This window comes from Drosophila willistoni, assembly GCF_018902025.1.
Source record: "Drosophila willistoni isolate 14030-0811.24 chromosome XR unlocalized genomic scaffold, UCI_dwil_1.1 Seg144, whole genome shotgun sequence".
NCBI lineage: Eukaryota > Metazoa > Arthropoda > Insecta > Diptera > Drosophilidae > Drosophila > Drosophila willistoni.
Window position 1 is genome coordinate 3374153 of NW_025814057.1, and position 23387 is coordinate 3397539.

Consider the following 23387-nt stretch of genomic DNA (forward strand, 5'->3'; position numbering starts at 1 on the left):
AAATATATGCATGTTTAATAATCGTTGCCATCAAAATCAATCGAAGGTAAAATGCATTCAAAAATAGAGTCTGTCATAATTCCTCAACTTCACATCGCTCATTGGCCATGTTTTTTTCGAGTTTATGAAGTGACGACGGAAGAGTTTATGAACATTTCACCAAATACATATAATCGAAATGAGACATGCTTCCAAGTGGTATTTCTTTTTGGGTGGGCTTGGCTATAGAGTGTTTTCTAGTCGTTGTGACTAGAGAGTCTGCCTGACGCTTGCTCTTAATTTTAGCAAAACGATTAATCATCAGAAATATTTGCAAAATTGTGACGATAAATTCAATTGAAATTTAATTAATGCCAACAGGCGACACATTTTTGTCAATACAAATTACAAAACCATGTAAAGCAAAAAATTTAAGCCAAAAATTACGTATACGCAATTTACAAAAAATGCAAATTTAAGCTAATTTTTATAGTATTTCAGAAACAAACAAAATAAACAGTTATGTTAAAGGAAACGCTAGATAAGTAATATATATTAAAGCCGAAAGCTTTGTCGGTTAAAATTTGCCTGTGAAATATCTCAAGTGGATTTCCTGGAAAAAACAATAACTTCTAAAAGAACTATACAAATTTGTTTAAAAATTTATCATTTTGGCGCTTTCTTTGGTGTTGCCACTTTACGTTATCCAAGTTCATCGTTACGTTTTCCATAAGCCAAAACTTTGCAAAAATGCTGCCACTTTGTCTCAGTTTATGAAGCCCTCTGGTGGTGAAATGAAGAACTATTCATAGTAAATCGTCAAGAAAGTTGATTTAAAACATAAATTTTATGTGGTAAACATTTGTTTTAATCTGTTTTTTTGTTTAAGAATAATTTTGTAGCACTTTTGCTTATAATTTGTCTTTATTATAATGTCAAATAAAAGTTAGCGCCACAAAAACAAAGCATTAGCAGTCTGGCAGCCTCAACATAGGGTTGCCTCTGTGCTTATGCCAATGACGTAACGTGGCGCCCTCTGGGAGAGAAGCTTTTTAAGCAATTTGCTGATATTTCCTATTGGAATGAACCGCTTATATTTAAAATTATCAAGTTTAGAAAGTATTACACGACGATTTAGTTTGGAAATTATTAAATATGTTATTTAATTTAAAAATCTCATTAGATGATTCTTTTTATAGTCTTAAAACATTAGTTATATTTCATTCAACATAAATAAACCATTTAGATTTTAATGCTTATTTACTTTATTAGTTTTTGTTTTGATCTTAGAACTTTAAACAGTAAAGAAACTAAATTTTAGAAAAAATGTCACAATCGATTACCATGAACTTTCTCCAAAGACTTTCTTAATTCTCTCTCTTCATTACATTACAAAAAAGTGATTTCTTCGGCTTAATTGAATGATGATCGTTTGAGGATTCATCACTCTTATTTTCGTGTAGACTGCAATCAAATAATCAATTCTCAAAGACCAGCAAATTGTTTAAATGACGGAAGGTGACATAGTTGACAACCACAGCATAGACGTAGCAAGTATAAATGTAGGCCCACCAATGCAAATGCCATGGCACTCCCATCCAGGTGTCATCTTTGGAGTAGTCAACATCATCAGGAGCATCATCATGACCTGTGAACAGGCGACGAAGCATTTCACCGGCCAGATAAACAATGCTCAGCAGCAGAATGAGGCGACGCAAATGGATCAATGTAAGGGCCATTCTGTATACGATAGCAGATATATTAACAAATATATATACAGTATATATGTATATACACAATATAATCGAATGGCCAGAACTGTGATTAATTTCTCAGGGCATTCTCGTTTCACACACGCACGCTTTTCGATCTGTTTTATTCCCTTTTGTTTTTTTTTTTTTGTTGTGTCACATGAATTTATATCAGAATTTTTATTTTTACTTTGCTCTCCATTCGGTAAATATTTTCTTGTCTTTATGCGAATTATTTGCGTTCTACTTTTTTGTTTTCTTTTTCGTTGCTATTTTCATCGATTTTTGTTGGCAACACTAGCAGAAAGTTTTTGGGAAACATTTTTGAAAATCGGCTAAAAAGTTTTCCTCTCATTTTAATGCTTTTACAAATGGCGGGTTTTGAATTTTGAATCTCTTTTGGGATAGTTTTTGAAAGTTTTAGTAACTGTTAATAGAAAAGATCCTATAAAATTATTATTGCTGTCTTGGTTGAATATGGATCTGAATATATGGTTGGAAAAAAGGTTCATTACGCAACTTTTTTAAAAAGAAAGTATAATGATGTTTTTATCCCCCTTAAGGACCACTTGGACTAATACGTGAAAAGCTACAAAACCTTCAAAATTATGAAAGCCAACATTTTTGAAATAAATGAAATTTTAAAACAAATCATTGTGTTTCTTTTTAAAAAAGTAATAATGCAGTTCGCCTTGGAATATCCGAAATAGGAGAAATATATTAAGTTAATGTCTTTTTGTTTTACTATCGCCAATTGATCGACTTTTTTCATAATTACAGCAAATGAAAAGATTAAACAACAAACACAAAAGAAAAGAATGGAGCAAAATATTTTGCAATTTGTTATCGTTATTTATCAAATTATGTCTGGTTTTTTCATCAACATCAATTCTAAACAAAGTAAGGAATCTATGTCATCGCTTGCTAAATCAAAATCCAAAATTCAACTCAAAAATCCACTTCAAAGACTAAATATTCTACTTCAAAATGCTTTTCAGCGCGTCAAAATGTACATAAGTTACCTACTTCGAAGTATCTGCCGAGTATTGGCCATAAAACAAAAAAAAAAAAAGAGAGGGAACATTTTATACAAATATCAACATGAGTTTCAGCCGACATGGCGTATACGCAATATTGCGTATACGTAATATTTTCTAATAAAAATGCTTGAGACATTGGCACTTCACACCAGAGCAGAGCAGAGCAGAGCAGCGCAACGCAGCGCAGACTCAATCAAAATCCCAATCCGCTCCAGTCTCCAAAATAACCTTGAAAAGACGATCAAATCCGCAGACGATTAAGCACACACAGAGCATAGAGATTTTCCAAAAAAAAGATCGAAAAAAAAAACATTATTCCGTCTTCTACACCGAAAACCAAACAAAAGCATCAACATCTTGCAACATAGTGAGGTTGGTTAAGAATCGTGGCGGCGAAATGTGCCAGCAAAATATACATACAATATTTAAATTAAATATTGGCACACAAGCAGCGAGCCAACTAGCCAACCAGCCAGCGAGTCAGCCATTGGGCTAGCCAGGCTAACTAGAAAATGAGTTGCGTACATGTGTTGCAACAGCAGCTGCCCCGTCCATGCTGTCGACAAAAATTTTACAAAATGTTCTAAATAAAAATCAACAAAAGAAAACAAAACAAAAAACTTAAGAGAATAAAATTTACAAAAAAAAAAACAAAAACCCACACACACACAGAAAAACTATTAACTGCATTTTATTGTTTGTTGCTGTGACATGAAAAGAAAAATGTATCAAAATTTTAAGCAAAACTATCAAATTTATTGTCATTAAAAAAAAGGAGATTTCATAAGTGAAACCAACGATTCGATAGCATGTTGATAGATCTCAGTTTCTTCGATAACTGTCACAGTGCACAGCATTTTGCAACACTAGCAATTGGCAAAATATGTATGTCTCAAATCTGTGCTTTACTTATTCAAATTGAATAGCAAATGAATAACTCAAGTGCGATTCTTAGTTTACCTTTAAGACTAGTTCGGACTAGTTACCTTTCAAGCGATTAAATAGAAATAGAAGTTTAGTTTAGTTTCTATTAAGGTTTTATTGGGGTTTTATTGGAGTTATCTTTTTGGTTTCCCTTCCTTTCCTTAAGATTTTTGTCGAGTTGTCGTTAAGGCTTTATAAAAATTTCCTTCGGTTTCCTTAGTACATATTTCTCGAGGTTTCCTTTGCAAAAGTATCTTCTATAATTTGGCTAATTAACTTTCCAAGGGTTTATCAAATAAAATCTTTGCAGGGTAAAACAAACTTAAACTTCTGAGACTTATCACTTTTCCCCATACACTTTTTCCAGCTTTTATAATCAGGTCAGTGGCGCCCACTTAAAAGCTTATAGATTATTTCTTGTAGTTTTTATTACATTTTCCATGGGAATTTCCCTATGATAGTTTTGGGGGAGGGGGATGGCAAACAGATCGTGCGGCATCAACTGACAGCAGCATCAACACATTTTCCTCAATGCTCGCTCAGCTACCCTTCGATTAATTTTATTAACTAGCATTTCCATATCATTTCTCTATCATCTCTCATTGCATAATCTGTCGCTGATGGCACGCCCCACGGCCCCCAAGACATAAATTACAAATACGTAACGCAACGGAAGAAAAAAAACAATCGTACAAATGATTGAAAGCGCCCCGGCACAAAAGTTTCCCCTGCTCCCAGTTTGCCCAGTTGCAGTTTCAGCTTCAGCTTCTGGTGGTGGTGGTGCTGGTGGTGGTGGCGGTATATTTGTATGTATGATTGACCGACCGCGTTATGCACCTCGATGGCTAGATGGCCTGCTCCCGGGTATTGTCGGGGTCTGACTTTTATGGCTGTCGGTGTATTTTTTATGGCCTGCCCCAAAAAAAAAATTCATTTCATTTCAGTTTCAGTTTCTAGTTTTTGAGGCGGCCAACATTTTGTTTCCTCGATTTGTTTGCATTCGCTTTACTTTTCAAATCGCGTTGGCGTTGGCTTCGACTTTGGCGTCAACATCTCTCTGCCACGCATTGGGAAAAATATTTGTGGAAAGCATGCAAAATGAACGCCTGTTGTGGCTCTTTTAGTTTTTTTTTTTTTTTTTTTTTTGTTTCTTTGTTTTTAATGCAGCGTTGAAAGCTATTTGTATCTGTCGGTCAGATTGGGTTAAGTCCCTATTCCCTACTCCACCACCCGGCACCTCTCCTTCCCCGCTCTCCTTTATCTCTGCTTGGTAACCAACTGCATGTCTTTCGTCAAAGTGTCGAGCCACTTTGCTGCCTGCCGTCTGCTTGAGGAGGAGGGTGATGATGCTGCTCTTCTATAGCTATTAGCCCATTGATGCCCCAACTCTCTCTGTTACACTTTGAGATTTTGTTGAGATTTTCAGGCAATTTAGCGTATCTTTGTCGCGCAATCTGATTTATGTGTGAAGAGGGACCTATACTGGGCCCGGGATGATACCTCCGAGAAAGGGGAGTGGTGGCTAGTCGGCGGGGTGGGAGGGCCAAAGGCATTTGCTTTCAGCGTAGATATCATTTGAATGGTTTTTGGCATTTTGCGCATATTTAGTTTTAAATGTATTACTAAAATGAAATAATGCTCGGCGGTTGCAGAGACGTCATTCTCCTCCTTTAGCCGCACGCTTCCGGTGTTGCCCCTCTCGCCGTTTGCCCTCCGTTGTCTCACTGCTCTTCCCGTATTCTATACTATTGAAATTTTCCCATGTGGTTCTCCTCCTCCTTCTCCTCTCTGTGGTTCAGTCAGTTCATTTCAGTTCAGTTTTTCAGAGATCCGCTGGCCGGCGAAAAAAAGTGGCACACAAAATTTTATTTTTAAAATCAGAACAAATATCAATTCTAGAGTCGAGTGCGCGATATCTGTCGTGGTCTTCTATATGATATCCTCTATGATATTTACTGAATATACAAACATATATCTCCTCTGATAAATGAATGAAGGCATGCATGTGTCTTAGGTGGGCGGGGGAAGTGGGCGGGGGAAGTGGGCGGGGGTAAACCATTCAGTGGATTAGTGTTTTCTTTCTTTGTTTTGCCTGGGGCGGAAGAAAATGTTTCATTGTGAAATCTCTTTTAGTATAAGCATTAGAATATATATAAAAAACTTAAATTTAGGAATCAAGTTTGCCAGGAAATGTGTGCAAAATAAGACTTACCCTTACCCTTTTTGATTTCTTTTCCAAAATATTTGTCCTTTATGTTCTAGCATGACTCATCACATTTAGCTTACTTACTGAGTATGGGATGGAAGACCTTAACCAATCTTATACGACCATTATATAATTTTTACTAAAACTTTTGAAATTTGATTACGACTGGTTTTTATTGCAAATCATTTTTGTATATATTTCTTCACACATGACACAAGTTTTAAAGAGTATCCTTGCCAAATTTCTAAAGAAATCCTGAGGAATGAGCAGTGGCGGAGGGGTGCAATCCGAAATCTGAAAAATTTAAAATTCAAGTTTGACACTCCTTCACGAAGACGATGACGACGAGGAGGAAACTCCATTTTCTTGAAATATATAAAATTAATTCATAAAAATTTGTTGTGCAAAAAACATTCTCATATCAAATATTCTACTTACATCTTAACTTGACAAATGTCAAAGGAAAATATGCCGATGAAAAAATTTGAGATTTAGGTTTCTCTTTTCTTCACGAAGACGACAATGATGAGGAGGAAACTTCATTTTCTTGAAATATATAAAATTAATGCATAAAAATTTGTTGTGAAAAAAACATTCTCGTATCAAATATTCTACTTACATCTTAACTTGACAAATCTTAAAGAAAAATACAAAAACTGTTTCTTCGATGATGATTGAAACAAGGAATAATATTGATCACGATGGAAAAATCACGAAGAGGACGACGATGAAGAGGAAATTCCATTTGCTTGAAATGTATAAAAGTATTTCATACAAATTTGTTGCACAAAAAATGTTTTCAAATAAAATATTTTACTTACTTTTAAACTCAGTAAATTTCCAAGGAGAATACAAAAATATTGAACTATTTGATAATTAAAATAAGGAATAATATTGGTGATGACGATGCAAAAATTTGAGATTTAGGTTTCTCTTTTCTTCACGAAGACGACAATGATGAGGAGAAAACTCCATTTCCTTGAAATGTATAAAAGTATTTCATAAAAATTTGTTGTGCAAAAAACATTCTCATATCAAATATTCTACTTACATCTTAACTTGACAAATCTCAAAGGAAAATACAAAAACTGTTTCTTCGATGATGATTGAAACAAGGAATAATATTGGTGATCACGATGGAAAAATCACGAAGAGGACGACGATGAAGAGGAAATTCCATTTGCTTGAAATGTATAAAAGTATTTCATACAAGTTTGTTGCACAAAAAATATTTTCAAATAAAATATTTTACTTACTTTTAAACTCAGTAAATTTCCAAGGAGAATACAAAAATATTGAACTATTTGATAATTAAAATAAGGAATAATATTGGTGATGACGATGCAAAAATTTGAGATTTAGGTTTCTCTTTTCTTCACGAAGACGACAATGATGAGGAGAAAACTCCATTTCCTTGAAATGTATAAAAGTATTTCATAAAAATTTGTTGTGCAAAAAACATTCTCATATCAAATATTCTACTTACATCTTAACTTGACAAATCTCAAAGGAAAATACAAAAACTGTTTCTTCGATGATGATTGAAACAAGGAATAATATTGGTGATCACGATGGAAAAATCACGAAGAGGACGACGATGAAGAGGAAATTCCATTTGCTTGAAATGTATAAAAGCATTTCATACAAATTTGTTGCACAAAAAATATTTTCAAATAAAACTTACTTTTAAACTCAGTAAATTTCCAAGGAGAATACAAAAATATTGAACTATTTGATAATTAAAATAAGGAATAATATTGGTGATGATGATGCAAAAATTTGAGATTTAGGTTTCTCTTTTCTTCACGAAGACGACAATGACGAGGAGGAAACTCCATTTCCTTGAAATATATAAAATTAATTCATAAAAATTTGTTGTGAAAAAAACATTCTCATATCAAATATTCTACTTACATCTTAACTTGACAAATCTCAAAGGAAAATACAAAAACTGTTTCTTCGATGATGATTGAAACAAGGAATAATATTGGTGATCACGATGGAAAAATCACGAAGAGGACGACGATGAAGAGGAAATTCCATTTGCTTGAAATGTATAAAAGTATTTCATACAAATTTGTTGCACAAAAAATATTTTCAAATAAAATATTTTACTTACTTTTAAACTCAGTAAATTTCCAAGGAGAATACAAAAATATTGAACTATTTGATAATTAAAATAAGGAATAATATTGGTGATGACGATGCAAAAATTTGAGATTTAAGTTTGTTTCTCCATCAGAGGACAAAAAAGACGACGAGATGAAATCATTTCCTTGAAATGTAAAAATAAATTAAATGAATATCGCAAAATTGCTAGTGCAGAAAAATAATCTAATATAAAATATATACTTACTTCGGAAAATTTTTGAATTGTTGAATATTTGAACAGAAAAAGGTTCGTTCGTTGGCATAAGCAAAAATTGATTTGATATAATGTTAATTAATAAATGTAGTTGTTATTCGACTAAGGAAAATTGTAAGAATGACTCGTGCAAAGTTAAACTTGGAGATGATGAAAAAATGATGACTACTTTGTGTTTCTTATAATCGATTAATAGTTATCGATTGAAAACTGTTTTGATACCCAAATTCCACACAACGCATCTCCGGGGAACGTTTGGGACTGAAGGTGGTTGTGAAACAGTAAATCCCGAATCAGAAGTACCTAATTGTTATTTTTGATTCCCAATTAGGAAATGAAGTAAATAAATTGTTGCTGTTACCAAACAAAATAATTAAATGCGATTGACAAGAATAATACGAATATCGGATTAAGAAACACCCAGGATTGTTGGTGAGCTTCAAACTAACTTGGGAGTAATAAACTATTCCATCTGTTCCGTCCACATGGGTCTGTAATGCATTCCATTTGTTTCATTTTTCACCCATTCTTTATTAGGCCGTGGTTAAAAAATTTAAAGATTGCCATTCTCATTTTCTTTCTCAAAATGTAAAGGGTTCCAGTTGAACTTCGAAGAAGTAATTTACTTTTGAATAAAAGCTGGTCCGAAGCTTCCTTTTCCTAGATAGCACATGGCACAATCCGGGAAATGCTGTTAGATTCGCATTCTACCTATTTTTGTCTTCTCTTTCTCAATTGATTCTTTGTTAGACATTCGCTAATAAAAATGGCAATCAAAAAACCAATTAAAGAATGATTTATAACGTTTTCCTGGCCTTAACAAAAGACAAAGTTCTATTTATTAGGCCAATATGCGAAATGAATGAAACATATGATAAATATTTACTTCTTGATATGTAGATATATATATTTTACTCATTGATTACTCACCTGTCCAGAAATACTTATATTTGAATTAAAGAAAATTTGTTGTTATATATAGCTATAAATAGGTATTCATATTCTTTGCAAAATACTTTCAATCTTCTTTTTTTCCTTTCCTTTCTTTTCTTTTTGGCTTCATGAGCATTACAAGAATTTTTATACAATTTTTGTTTTGTTTTTTGTTTTGCGGTAGTTTGGAAAAGAAAAGCACTTTTCGGGGCAAGATAAAATGGGATGCTGTCACGCTATTTACATATATATATCTGCATATATATATAAATACATACATATAGACGGACAGGGCCGGAATATCCACATAGCAGGAGTAGTAAATGCTTCGAGCGTCACTCTTTTAGATATAGACATGTATGTTTCAGACTTTTGAAAAGTTTATCTTATTAGTTGTTCAATAACTTTGTCAAATCTAACGAAAAACAGACTGCAGAAATCTTGAAATAAAGTCAAATTAGTTCTTGTCTAAAAGTATTTTGAAGAAAAACAAGACAAGACTGTCTTTGTTAAAATTATCTAAAATGAATTAAAAATTAGGTTTCAAACCTTAATGTATCTTGATGAATCCCTTTCAGACCTCTTGATCAATCATAAGAAATTATTATTTTTTTACTCGATTAAAAGAAGAATCGAAAATGACTTTTCCAGATGCCTCAAGTCTGATTGTGAGTAATATAAAGAACAATAATAAAATGTAAGTCTGATGCCATGGATGATCAGAATTAGTCGCGGCTTTATGATTGCGAAATGAATTATTTGAATTAAAAAGATGTTTCAGAACAAGATTCCAAAAACGATCAGATATTTCATTGGGTTCTTCCTTAAAGACAAGGTTAGAGACTAATAATTATTGTACATTGTTTTTAGCAAAACTATTTGAAAGTTATCCTAAGGATTGTTAAGGAATATTTACATATTTTTTATGAAGAATAATGTGCAATCATTGTGTTTGAGATTGAGAAAAAAAAGCTTAAAAAGCGTTAGAAATTTGGCTTTATCTTGGAGAACGTGAATTAAAATCGCTTTAAGATTATATACTTATTTGTTTATACATTCCAAAACTGTATATTTTCCCAACTTCTAGATGTAATAGACCCAAAAAATAAAGGATTTGAAGTTTCTTTTTCTGCTTTGGACTTAATCCTGCACTGTAGACAGGGTCGGCCGATTTTCGCCAGATATATGTATGAATGTGTGTACGAAAAGGCAACAAGAAACCGTTTATTTATTTCGTTATTGCAATTTACGAAAACTGAACAACAATCTCAACACAGATGAAGAGAGAAAGAGAGAGAGAGAAAGAGACATGAGTTGCAGAGAAATTGAGAATGAAAATGAGTATAAGAATAAAGAGAATGAATCTCTTTTGGCCAAAAATATATACACGCACACGAAAAACAACAAAATTCGAATTGTGTGTTTTGCTGCTTCTTGTGTTGAGATTTTCAGATATTTCAGCGTGTTTTTTTCAGAGTTTCATTCCGTTCAGTTCAGTTCAGTTTAGTTTTTCACGCAGTCTAGGGGAAAATCTCGGAGCGATACAAATGATTTGTACACATCGAGCAGTTTTCCTTTGACAACGCGCCGAGTCGCACACGCCACGCGCCGTGGCAAGTAACAAACCCAAAAAAAAAAAAGAAAAATACAAAAAAAAAATACAAAAATTAAAAATCGCGCCGCTTGCGACAAATGTATGCATTGGATAATTTTGCTGAATTTAAAAATAACAGCAAAAGTTCTTTTCTCTCCTCTCTCTCTCTCTCTCCCACTCTCTGTCTCTCCTCTAACCAAAACGACAAAAACAACCAACACAAAATGTGATGTGATCGGTGTGTGTGTGCCATGTTTGTTTGAGTGTGTGTGTGTGTGTGTGTGTGTGACCAGAAAATTTTCATGAAAATGAAGATAAAAAACGCCATTTGCCTGAGGAAAATATCAACGCATAAATAAAACGCCCAGTGACGTGTCGCATTTGCCGGCTGCATCTGCATTCTCAAATAGATTGGCTACCGATCCGATCCGATCCGATCCGTTAACGTGCCCCATGCCCACCCCGAACCGATTCCCGTTTCGATTCCCATTCCCATCCATTCATTGCCTCCTTCATTTCGGTGCGTGCCGGCGGATTATGTAAAGTGGCCCAAATCACAGAGCGCAAAAAATAGAAGAAACCGAAAAAAAGAAACAACAACAAGCAACCAAACAAATAGCAAAAAGAAAACACTCACGGAAATTTGATTTGGTCGAAAGGAAGAGTAAAAAATTTCAGAAAAAGAAGAACGAAACGATATATACTCAGTGTACACAGATAGAAGATCGCCTCCCATCCCATCGCATCACATCGCATCGCATCAAGTAAATGTGTTTAATTTATTTCGCATCTATTGCAATTTGCAATTGAGTGGCCGTACAGTGAGCTCTAGGCAGCCGGGCAGACAGTCAGTCAGACAGACGTTTCTGCATCCGAAAGATACGTTTTCTTTTCATCTATATGTATGTGTGTGTTTTTTTTTTGTTCTCGTCATTAGTTAGTTCGTCGCGTGTGTGCATATTAGATTACTATAAAAACGATCAATATGCCAAAGTGAAATATTTATATATATATGAAAACCAAAGACAACAACAAAAATCTATAAAAGAAATGTGAATGTTCTCAATTGAAATATACAATATTCTTTTTATTTCTGCTGGCTCAATAAATCAGTAGATTAAAACAAAGTGTATATAGGAAAAACGTAATCTTCAAACAGATCGTTTGCCAAAATAACGTAATCTGTCAGCCAAACAGTCAATCAATCAGTCAATCGATCAGTCATTCAATCAACAGCAATGTCTTCGTATCGCAGTTATGTAAGTAAAGTTTTTGTGCATCGCCAAGTTTAAGTTTGTATCTCAACATTTCTATATCTCTCTTTTCCTTTGAATGTGTTGGTGTATCTATATATTTATGTTTTTTTTTTTTTTGTTTTTTCTTTTTGCAATTGTTTGTTTCTAATTGTTAATACTGTTGGTCAATGTATATACATATTTAGCAGCTTATTTATACACTTGACAAAAAAGCAACTGAAGCAAAAAGTTTAAAACAAATTTTGAAATAAACAAAACAATTTTCAGTTAGTTTAATTGTTTTGAAACCTGGGCAAGAAGGTTGTAAAAGTTATTTTCTATTATCATCATTTCTATTTTGCCAAAGGCTCCCGAATTACGTTTACCATTCAACTCTAAAACTAATTGAGAACTACAACTATGTGAAGTGAAATAAAATAAAATAAAGCTTACAAAATCAAAGTTCACAAGTTCAAATTCCATAATTTTCTTTAAGAGATTTCTTTAATTTTGTTTTGAAACAGAAAATGAACCCCAAATAATTGACTGATCGACACGATATTAAGTAGATAAGAAACACAATGTAAATATATTTTATTAGTCAAAAGAAACGACTTAAAATAATTTACTTTTCTTCAAGGAGATTTAAACAAATAAAGCATATAACCCACCAAAACATAATATCCATATCAATGATCCTTTAGGAACCCTGATCATATTTTGCATAAATTGTTTTAAATTTTATAGAATCCTTAAAAAAGTGAATAATATATTTTTTATGGCTTGCGATGAAGTAAATTGCAATGTCCTTTTAACATTGTTATGCTTAGGAAAAGAAGAGCCCTTTTGAAATGTTTTGGATTATCATTAATGCAGGGCAATTCTTTCTTGGTACGATTTAATGTTCACACTTGTTTTCCCATTCCCATTTATGTAAGATTATTTGAATCTAATTCTAGCAAAGTTTGCACAGGATTTTAGATATATATTTTAAAGTTCACACTTGTAAAACAACATTGATCATTAGATCATTTTGTTTTGTTCGGGGTTTCCTAGAAATAAGCTAAGTTTTAGATACTTACGGAGTTTTTTTTTTTTTAAATAGAATTATTGTCAAGTTGAATTAAATGAATAACCCGTTGTTTGCCTTTTGTTTAAGATCAATAAATAAATACACAAGGATTTTCCTTTTTTAGTGTTTTTGCAATAAATCGATCTTCTTTATAGAAGAACATATATGTATGAATATATGTTAATATATCAAAATTGGAAAGCTCAATTTGTTGCTTATGAAGCGACTAGGAAGACTTTTGTCTTTAATTAAGTTACCTAATCAATATTTGTTCAATTCCATAACTATACTCTATAAATTTTATAATTATGGAATCACCAAGAATCTTACCAGGGTCCAGATTAACCTTTATAATCTTCTTTAAACTTTTGCACAAATATAAATGAATTGCTTTTGAATTGATTGAGAATTCTCACTGAGATTTTTTCTCCAAGTGTACTACCTTCAGCCCACCCCCACACACACACGCACGCATACACACACACATGGCTAATGGTATTGGCAATTGTTTGAATTTCAATAGGTGTTTCTTCGTGTGCGTGTGTGTGTTTGTGTAGGTGTGTGCGGCACCTAGTTTCATGATAAACAATTTGGAACAACAGCAAAAACCAAAAACCCATGCAAAACCAAATGCAAAATCAATGCAAAACGTTTGGTTATTGTTTAGAAAATCTATTGAAAAAATAGATTTTTATTTGTTGCTTTTGTTTTTCTCTTTGATTTGGATTTTGTTGTTCAATAATTGCTACAATTTCTTCTCAATGGCAACTCTGTCGGTCTGTCTGCCTGTCTGTCTGCCTGTCTGTCTGTCTGTCAATAGGTGTGGCAGCTGCATTTGACGCTAATTGGTCAGATTATATAGAGATTCAATTTGTTCGAATTCATTCGATTTGTTTGCGGTGTCAAACTCATTATATCCTTTAGCCTCTTTGTCAACCCTTTGGTCATAAATCAAACATTTTTTTTGTTCACTATATACTCACATAAATACATATATATGTATGTATATATTGTTGCGCCTTGCATCTAATAAACCAATCAGTTTATGAGTAAATTTTCATTTGTGCGTTCAGTAGCCAACAAGTTTCAGTATCTTAAATTTGTATTTTTAGAATGCTTCAATCTAAAAATGCACGAAAAAGGAAAAATGATTTTTCTTTCGACAAATGAGAGAACGAGATGGGAAGAGTTTTATGTGTGTGTGCGTGTGTGTGTCTAAGGAAGTTGTAAATATTTATGACACGCATAAAGTTGAAAGTTCCAATGCTATGGGCACGCACCACCTAATTAATTAACAAAGTGTGAATATTCGTACAATTTGTAAAACAACTCGACTCGATCGAGGGAGTTGAAGTGGGAGTGGGGGAGTGCCAGGGGGAGTGGCTGCTGAATGCAATGGCCAAAAGACAGGGCAGGCGGCCATGATTCAATTGACACATATAATTTGTGTGTGTGTGTGTGTGTGCTTCTCAGTTTTGTCTTAAAAAACTATAAGACACAAAAAAAATAAAAAAATATTTAGTAGTATTTTTTAATTAACAAACATAACTGCTGTCCCCCTCCCAGCCCCCCGACCCCTACAAGCCCCTGTATCCCAAGGAAAGAGTAAAATAAAACCCCCCTAAAAAAAAGAGAAAAAATGCCCCGACGACGTCGGCCACCCTGCAAGATGAATCCATTGGCTGCCTTGCAACAAAAAAAGAGTCCGGATAATAGCAGGCGGGAACGGGATAGGGAGCGGGAGCGGGATCATGATCGAGAGTATCCCCATACCCAAACGCATCGTCAACACCATCATTATTACCATCATCATCATCATCATCATCACCATCCGAAGGCAAACCATCGACATTTTACCGATGAGACAAATAATAATAGTAGAACAAGTGGCGAAGAGGCTTCCACATCGGCGGCGGCAGCGGCATCGGCAGCGGCGGCGGCAGCAGCAGCAGCATCTGGTTCAGTTTTTAATGATACTAGTCCCAAAACTAAGGAATATAAACTATTCCCCGAGCTACACAATCAAACGGCCTCCCTGCCCACATTTGCTGATATCTTTGGCCAACCTTTGCCAATATTATTCAATTTCCCACACGAAGACATGCCCACCTGTTCGATCAAGGCGGGCATTGAATGTGCCATGCTGCACGATAATTACGGGATAGCCGACATGTTGGAAACCATTCGCAATGCTCACACAAATCCAAATATTGCACTGCTATCAATTGGCGAAGATTTGTCTTGCTTTGGTCTAGATCTTGCTGCACAGGGTGACATCTATGTGCATTTCAATGGACCCTTTACCCAGGATCCTCCGCAGAGAAGTTCAATGGATTGTGCCCTTGAGCTGGGTATGCGGGGTATGCGAGATGCCATGATCAAATATCCATCAAGACCACCAATTTGGGAGTCATTTGTCCCAGAGACAAGAAACTTGGGTCTAATAGGTCTGAATGTGATTGCTGGTTGTGGCAATGGTGCTGGTGGTGCTGGTGGTGGTGTTGGAGGTGGTACTGCTGCTGGTGTTGATGTTGGTGGTGGGTTAAAGAAGGTCTATGCACAGCATGTTAGAAGGAAAAGTTAGAGTTCTCTCTAGTTGGGCACCAAAAGTAACCGAAAGTGGGACTATAAACAATGAGTTAGTTTAGTTTACTAACTTAGTCTAAACCATCTCTAACTAGATTTTTATATGACTATCAACTAAACAATTTGTGGCCATATATCAATCTTAATACCTGATACCGCTGTGAGCAAGACAAAATCTTCGAGTGTGATACCCAAAAAATCAATCAAAATATATGTTTCTAAATACTACAAAAAAAAAAAAAAAACATCTGAATTCTAACTAATAACAGGAGAATCAAATGAATTACAAAGAAATTTTCAATGAAATTAGGTAGATTTCAGTTGAAAGAGAGGCCAAAATGGGTCTGTTATATATTTTCTACTATATAGCTAACAAAGAATTGAGTAGATGACTCTAATCATGGACGGATCTAGATAATATTTTCAAAGGATACTTGATCAAAAATTTAGTTTTTAAGCTTAGAAAATTCAGTAATTTTTGTGCCCAACCACCCAAAAGATTGACTAGTTTTTCAAAAATGAGTGAGAAATGATTCGAAATACCGATGTTTCTGAAGAGACCCCCTGAACCTTTATTACTCAAACTTGATCACTAATTGAACTAATTCAAAAAAGTCTTCTTAAGTCCACTCAATCTTTTGTATTAAACAGAATGGTCTCACTTGGGCATTTTCCATACTGACCCTTTAACGAAAAATATTCGCAGTTGACAAGTGAAAAAAAAATAAAAACTGAAAAGTGATTTTTAAAATAAACAAAATCATTTGTCTACGTGCTGTGTGACATGGCAAGCGAATGTTGTTTAGTCTGATTTTGTTAGCACTTCCATCTCCTCCCAAGCACTTACTTACTTAGTGGGATTTCTGCATCAACATTTGGCTGAATATATGTATATACGTATGTAGTTTTTTTTTTTATAGAGTTTACTAACTGACAGACATGGCATTTCATTGGTACTTTCACTCCTCTAGTATTTGTTGTCCTGGCTGGCATCCATCGCCTAATTGAGTCCGCATAATAACGCTGTCAAATGCTGCGAAAGAAGACTCTGTGAGGAGATAGAACACTCTTTCGAGTGACTGGAGTGGCATGGAGTGGCGTGCAAAGTACAAATACAGATGGCAACCGCACCATACCACCTCCTCGCCACCTCTCGCCACTATTGAGCCAACTATATAACTACATACATCCATCCATCCATATGTATGTATGTACTTTTGCTTGTTTTGCACATTGTTGGGCTATTTGTGTTTGGCATTCCATTTCACTCTGAACAGATGAATACAAAAACCAGCAGCAGCGAAAACAATTAGCTGGGATCGTTCATGGAATACTATAGTATATTGAAGAAATAAATATATTGAGTTTTTTTTTTTCATTCTTTTCTCTTTATGATATATGTCATTTTGTATGGTGTGGCTGATGAACTGTTGGCGCCAATGTTTAATTCACTTGGGACCAGCCAGCAAGACGGGGAGAACTATAATAAAGGAATTTCCTACTCACACACACACACACATACTCATACGTGTATGTATGTATATATGGTGTATAAGAGAGTTTTATAATGTATTTGGGAATATCAATAAAAAGACTAGACTAACTATTATGATCCTTTGAATTCCTAACATAGCTCAGAAGAGTAGAAGCTTTAATATTTGGAATAAGCTTTCTAAATAGCCAAACATTAATTTTTTTCCCCGTAAATGGTTTTTGAACTCAACTTGAAATTTGTATTAATATGTTTGATTTGTTGTTTTTTTGTGTCAATTATAAACATTATGTAAATTGGTTATTTGACAACTTTTTGCTAGTTCACTAAACACCGACAGGTGGGATAAGAAAAGGATTGATTCCATACTGATTCATTAATGATCCAATTAAGATTAACAAATTGTCCCTGATTCTTTATTACTATTTCACCTTTGCTTTTCCATTCTTATACTTTGTTCTTTAATGATACAATATTTAATAATGATTTTTTAACGATTCCCTACAGTTTTCTTAATGATTTCTTGTTCTTATATCACCTTTGCGTAGCACTTTCTCATATTTTATTAACCTTTGAACTTGATTAAAATAAAATCACATGCTATAAAAGACATAAAAGACTTATAATTATGAATTAAGATATATTCCAGAATTTTATTAGAAACTTAAGTAGTTTTCTCATGGACACATGTCGTATGAGTGATATTCCTTTCCTGATTGACATTTTGCATGTCGTATGATCGATATTATTTGAAACTTTTATGCTGTCTTACATTGTCTACTTAAATATGTTTAAATTTTTGGATAAAACTAATTTATGTCGAAATAATATATATATTTGAATTTTTCTATAGTTCAAAATTTGTCGGGTTCAACAGCATTTGAGAGTCTCATTTAGATGAATCTGCAATAATTGTTGAAATGTGGTTGCTGTTGCCAAAAACTATAAAAAGCAACTTATGCAGACACATTTGCAATTTGGCAATATTAAATGGATGTCCGATCTGCCAGTGATATCTGTTAGCCAAAATGAAAACAATTCGGCCCCTCCGCAAACAGTTTACTCTTGTTTCTGTGGGAGGGCAAAGAGGGGAGCAGTGTTGGTTTCAAATGGCTGATGGTCGTTGGCTGATATGTTCCCTACCTCCCCGCCACTTTTTTTTCAGCCTCATTCATAGATATTGGCAAAATTGTAAAGGGCAATAACGTTCATCGTGCACCACGCGATGTGTCTATCTGGGTGGGTGCTTGTGTGTGTGTGTGTGTGTGTGTGTTCTTAGACGAGGGCAATTCTTCTAATGCGCCACGCGGTTGAGATTAGAAGGGAAGGCAGATGTTGAAATAATCGAAATGAATCTGTTTACACGTCGAAATTAATTGAAAAACGCGTGCTACAGCGCCATTTAATTGAAAATGAAATAGAAGCAAAAGCAAAGGCAAAAGAAAATGCAATGCCAGAAGAAGACGAGTTCAAAGCAGCCAGCCAAAAAGAGAGTTTCTGGTGGGTGGGGGAAAGGGAGGCATTGGCGTCGTCTGCTGCTGGTGTTGATGTGTCTGCCACAGTTTCTCGAATGCTGATTATGACGACGACGACGACGATGATGATGATGAGGATGTTGATGATGATGAAATGTGTGCGAATAATTGTCGAGGGCATCTCTCAATGAGCCATACACATTCGCCGTCAAGGGTCAAAGTGAGAGAGTGAGAGGGATGGACCAATCAGTAGCACATTGCTGCCCCTGTTTGGGGTGCTTGCGCCTCGCTTTCGGGGTCTAAGTGCACCAATCAATCAAAATCAAACAATACACTTAGGAAAAACATCAGAGACTTTAATCAAATGCATCCAGTCATGTAATGATTACAACATTTCATTCTCCTTACTTTTTGGTTCATTCCCAATGCTCTTTTAATTGTTGCAAATAACTTGAGAACACTTGAAAGAAAAGATATAAACTTATAAATTCTCATAATGAAATCCAAAATAAAATGATTAAACGTATTTTTTTAAACCATTTCTCCATAAACATTCTGATAGAAGGCAAGGCAAGGGTCATAGCAACTTGCATAATCCGCCTTCTCCTTCTTTTATGTCTCTTTCCTTACCCCTTTTATTCATTGTTGAACTATTCTTTTGGTTGTCTTTGGAATTCTCGTGGCTAGCTTGGCCGACAATCTCCTGGTAATATCCAAGGCTATTCTCTTGACGATTCTTGTAGCTATTCCTTTGAATACCATTTGAGAATTATACTAAAACCTTTTGATTGGAAAAAGTGCAATTTACGAATAGTTTCTGCCTCTTTTCTGCATTCAACTCAGTTTTGAAATCTAAAAGATCTACACAGCATTGGCAATTCATTAACCAACTCATTTTGCGATCTTTTTATTGCAGACACCTTGGAAATCGAGTTTTGGCAGCTCCTACAAGCCAGGAAGTGCAACGGTGAGTAATTCTATCTGCTTTTCATTTGCTTCATGTTTCTCATAGAATTCTTTCATTTGTTTTACTTTAGTACTCCGCTGGACCCGATTCGACTTCCAGGTACACATCATTGGCCACACCTAGTGCATACAGACCCTCATTTTCGGGTGGTACATATCGCATTAAACGTGATCCACCAGCGCCGGCGACATCAAGTCCAGTGACTGCCACTTATGTGAGTCGTTATGGCAAAACTGAACCCAAAGAGGCCATCAGTTCCAGTGACAGAAGTAGTCCAATAAAACGGTATACAGGAACAACCACAAGCACATTGGGCAAATATGGACGATCACGAGATCCTAGTCCTGTGGCTTTGGAGCATACAAGTCGCGCCAAGTCGAGGGATCCAAGTCCAGTGATTGACAATGGCCGCAGCAAACTGGGTCCGTCTTATAGGAGCAACAATGCTTCAAGAAATGGCTATAGTAGTCGCTTTGGTAGCAATTCCACCAGAATCAATGGCAGTTCCAGTGCCAATACCACGCTGGACAAGTCAATATCATATTTGACAACAAGTGATTTTCATGCGCGGACTGCAAGTCGTGCCAAGGCCAGCAGAGAGAAGGAACTAGAAGCAGCTGATGATAAGTCAGCCAAAGCAGCAGCAGCAGGAGCAACTTCACCAACCACAGCAACAACAACAGAAGAGTCAGACAAACAGACAGACAAGGATGTGACTGAAAAGCTGACGGAATGCGAACAGCAATTGCCAGAGGAAACATTCGTTTCGGTTGCGGTGGTTACACGAGCAACATCACCTACACCACCGGGCAGCACAACAGTGCAACGTACACGTCGCATTGACATAGCCAAAACGATTGAGAAGACCATACAACGCTCGACCAGACCGCGACAGATGCTGGAGAAGGAGATACAGTCGGATAGGTTGGATGACTCGACACGTTATCTGCGCTACAGTGCGGGCAGCAGTAGCCTAAGCTCCAATTACACTCCGCACAGAGATAGGATAAGCAATTTGCGCTACAGTGCCAGTCCAATGTCCAGCAAATCAACAACCACATCGCCATCGCCATCGCAATCGGTTTCGGTATCAGCATCAGCATCGGCCCCAGGATCGACAGGAGCAGCCGCAAACGGAGAGAGTAAATCACAGAGTCCGTCAGAGTTAGTTAAAACAAATACAAATGGCTCAGTTAGCTCTAGATCGACAAGTAAATCGAAATTGTCACCACCCAAGGCGATACGTTTGAATTCGTCGCGTCAATCGTCTGTGGAGAATCTGGCCAACAAACCACCGGCGGCGCCCAGTAAAGCAGAGTCACCCACCAAAACGGTCAATAGTTCAACATCGAGTAATTCTGTAGTAAAATGGCCAAACAAGGACTTTCGCAAAAGCTCATTGAATGTGGGTCCTACAGATAGACCGCGTAAATCACGTACACCAAGCAGTGGTGCCGAGTCCGAGGATGTGGCCAATGGCGGACAACTTGAACGTTCGCCCAGTGCTGGCTCTGAGAGCAGTCTCACATCGGCCACGGCATCGGGTTCGGGTTCGGGGACGGGTACAGGTTCACCCTCAGCTGGGTCCAACAAAAAAGTATCAACAAAACCACCAAATCGCCAACTAAAGGCACACAAATCATGTGCACCCACGCCAAATGCCATAGATACTGCCTCAAGCACTGCCAACACCGCATCGTCCTCCGCATCGGAGAGTGAACAGCGCGGGAAAACAACGAAAAAGCAAAGCAAGAAAAAGACGCCAAACAAAGACGCGACGAAGGTCGTCATCAAGCAGCAGAAGCATCAGGAACTAATACAGGGAGAGGGGACAGCGACGACGACGCCGACGACGAGGACAGGTGATGCTGCCGGCCAATTGATTAACCAAAATAGCCACAGTGGACAACATACCCATACTGACTCACGATCTGTGGAAAATTCGTTGCCAGCATCACAATCGCGATTGCAGAAGCTCTCGTCGGTATCGAATTTTTTCGCCACACGTCAGCAAGACGCAAATAGTGAGCCGATCTTCCTCGAAAGCTCCGACAGCTCTGGCGAGGTGGAGACTCTCGGTGGGCCAACAATCAGTCTAATGACAGATATTCAAACGAACGAAACAAGAACGACGCCATCGAGCGAAACGACGACGACGACGACGAATCCCTCATTGAAATCAATCACAAATAACACATTGAGCTCCACCACAAGGTGTCCCAGAGAGACGACCAGCACCCAGGACACACAGGCCACTGAGAGTCAGGGACAAACCACCTACACCTCCGAACAGGATCCCGATCAAGAGGAGCCCAGTTGGTGGCAAGATACTAGTCTGCAAATCAATACGGCTTCAGCCCTAGACTACAATAATCGTGGCGATATGCCATATAGATTGAGACACATTGATTCGGGTGAGGATCATGCCTGGTGGCTGCGACCAGATGAAGAGGACGACACCCTGGCCGAGGAGACCCTCAATCAACTAGATGACGAGCCAGAGCCATCAACTGAGGGCAATGGCAAATTAATTGGTTGGTGGAGCAAAGATGACAACGAAACGACAATAAACGGCTTGACGCCCAATGGTCATAGCAATGGCCTAGACACCGAATCAAGTCATAAAGTCAAAGCCATGCCACGTAGTCGCATTTCGCCAGAACATGATGCCTGGTGGCTGGATGCCGACGAAGAGGCCAAGGATGAGGCGAATAACAACAGTCACAGCAATAAGAAGAACATTGAAGGGATTAGCCAGCAGAGCAAACAAAATGGTTTCTCAGGGGATGAGAATAACAACAATGAACCACACGTTGAGATTACAATCAAATTGCCCAGCAGTAGTGATCGCAGTTCGAAGAGCATTCAGGAACCCAAACACTGGTGGATGTCTGGGCCCACGAAAAAGCTATTCAATGTGCAACGGGTGGAGTCGGGTGAACGTGCCTGGTGGCAGGAGAAGGATAGTGATGGATCAGCAACAGCAGCAGCAGCACCACCAGTTAAACCACCAACCCCACCGCCACGTATTATCAAACATTGGGAATCCGGTGAACGGGCCTGGTGGCTACAGCAGGATGAACAGGAAACGGATAAACCAAACAATGACGAACTGCTGGGCCGTGATGAGACCGATCGTGCTTCCATTCACAATGAAATGCAAGATGCCCCCAATGAGTTAAGCAGCTCTTTCAATTTCACCTACTCGGTGCGCCCACCGCCGTTGGGGCAATGCGCCAGCCCCGTGCCGCCTGAACAGCGTTCACAATGCGCTTCGCCCTACGATAACATTCCAATGTCAAAAGTTCAAATGCCAGTGCCACAGACAACAACAGCAGCATCGGCAACGGCAACAACAATGCCGGCCCCGACTTCCGCCTCGTTGCAGGTACGACGATCCTCTGGTGAAAAGCTTTTCATTTCGCGCCATCAGAACATCGATGAGCTTTTGGGTGGTGCATGTCGGCCCCTCAGTCCGCTCTTCTACAACAGTGGTGGCAATGCGACAGAAAGTGAAGCCACCACTCCGTTGACGTTGGCCCAGAAGAATATGTTCCTCCTCGAAGAGATCACCCCGGATCAAGTGCGTATCCATGACAGCACCGCTCAATTGCCGGTCATCCAGCGCATGCAGCGGTGAGTACCACCATCAAAAAAAAGAGCTTTTTCCCGTTTGTTGTGTGGTGAGTTTCGCTTCACGGAACCACCAGCCAACAAACTTACATGCATGTCAACATGTGGTTGCTGAAACTCAAGTGCTTTCTCTTC

General features: G+C 36.9%; 3 protein-coding genes and 1 long non-coding RNA gene across 8 annotated transcripts in view; 2 read left to right on the top strand and 2 right to left on the bottom strand.

Moving 5' to 3' along the window:
* Positions 1 to 1226: 1226 nt before the first annotated feature.
* On the bottom strand, positions 1227 to 1950 carry LOC6638557. Its single transcript, XM_002062267.4, has one exon. The coding sequence runs from the start codon at positions 1716 to 1718 to the stop codon at positions 1458 to 1460; it is 261 nt and encodes an 86-aa protein (XP_002062303.1). The 5' UTR covers positions 1719 to 1950; the 3' UTR covers positions 1227 to 1457.
* Positions 1951 to 5905: 3955 nt separating this feature from the next.
* Positions 5906 to 16551, bottom strand: LOC124460704. The gene is made up of 12 exons (XR_006954718.1): positions 16537 to 16551; positions 8257 to 8367; positions 8020 to 8175; positions 7815 to 7946; positions 7585 to 7741; positions 7387 to 7518; positions 7157 to 7313; positions 6952 to 7083; positions 6722 to 6878; positions 6520 to 6648; positions 6339 to 6446; positions 5906 to 6265 (listed from the first exon to the last, which is right to left on the bottom strand). It is a non-coding gene; the product is annotated as an uncharacterized LOC124460704 (long non-coding RNA).
* The window catches only part of LOC6638747 (FH1/FH2 domain-containing protein 3), a 54227-nt gene continuing 42855 nt past the window's right edge, over positions 12016 to 23387 (top strand). For all 5 annotated transcript variants that reach the window (XM_023180564.1, XM_047012127.1, XM_023180566.2 and 2 more), the window contains exons 1-3: positions 12016 to 12051; positions 19569 to 19619; positions 19690 to 23255. In XM_023180564.1, coding sequence (XP_023036332.1) covers positions 12031 to 12051; positions 19569 to 19619; positions 19690 to 23255 — 3638 coding nt within the window. In that variant the 5' untranslated portion in view covers positions 12016 to 12030. The remainder of the gene's footprint in view (positions 12052 to 19568; positions 19620 to 19689; positions 23256 to 23387) is intronic.
* On the top strand, positions 14578 to 15916 carry LOC111519479. The gene has a single exon (XM_023180594.2). It carries the CDS (start codon positions 14739 to 14741, stop codon positions 15681 to 15683), a length of 945 nt encoding a protein of 314 aa, XP_023036362.1. The 5' UTR covers positions 14578 to 14738; the 3' UTR covers positions 15684 to 15916.

Coding starts and splice junctions, on each gene's coding strand:
- LOC111519479 (XM_023180594.2), top strand. CDS start 14,739: ATGCCCCGACGACGTCGGCCACCCTGCAAGATGAATCCATTGGCTGCC.
- LOC6638557 (XM_002062267.4), bottom strand. CDS start 1,718: ATGGCCCTTACATTGATCCATTTGCGTCGCCTCATTCTGCTGCTGAGC.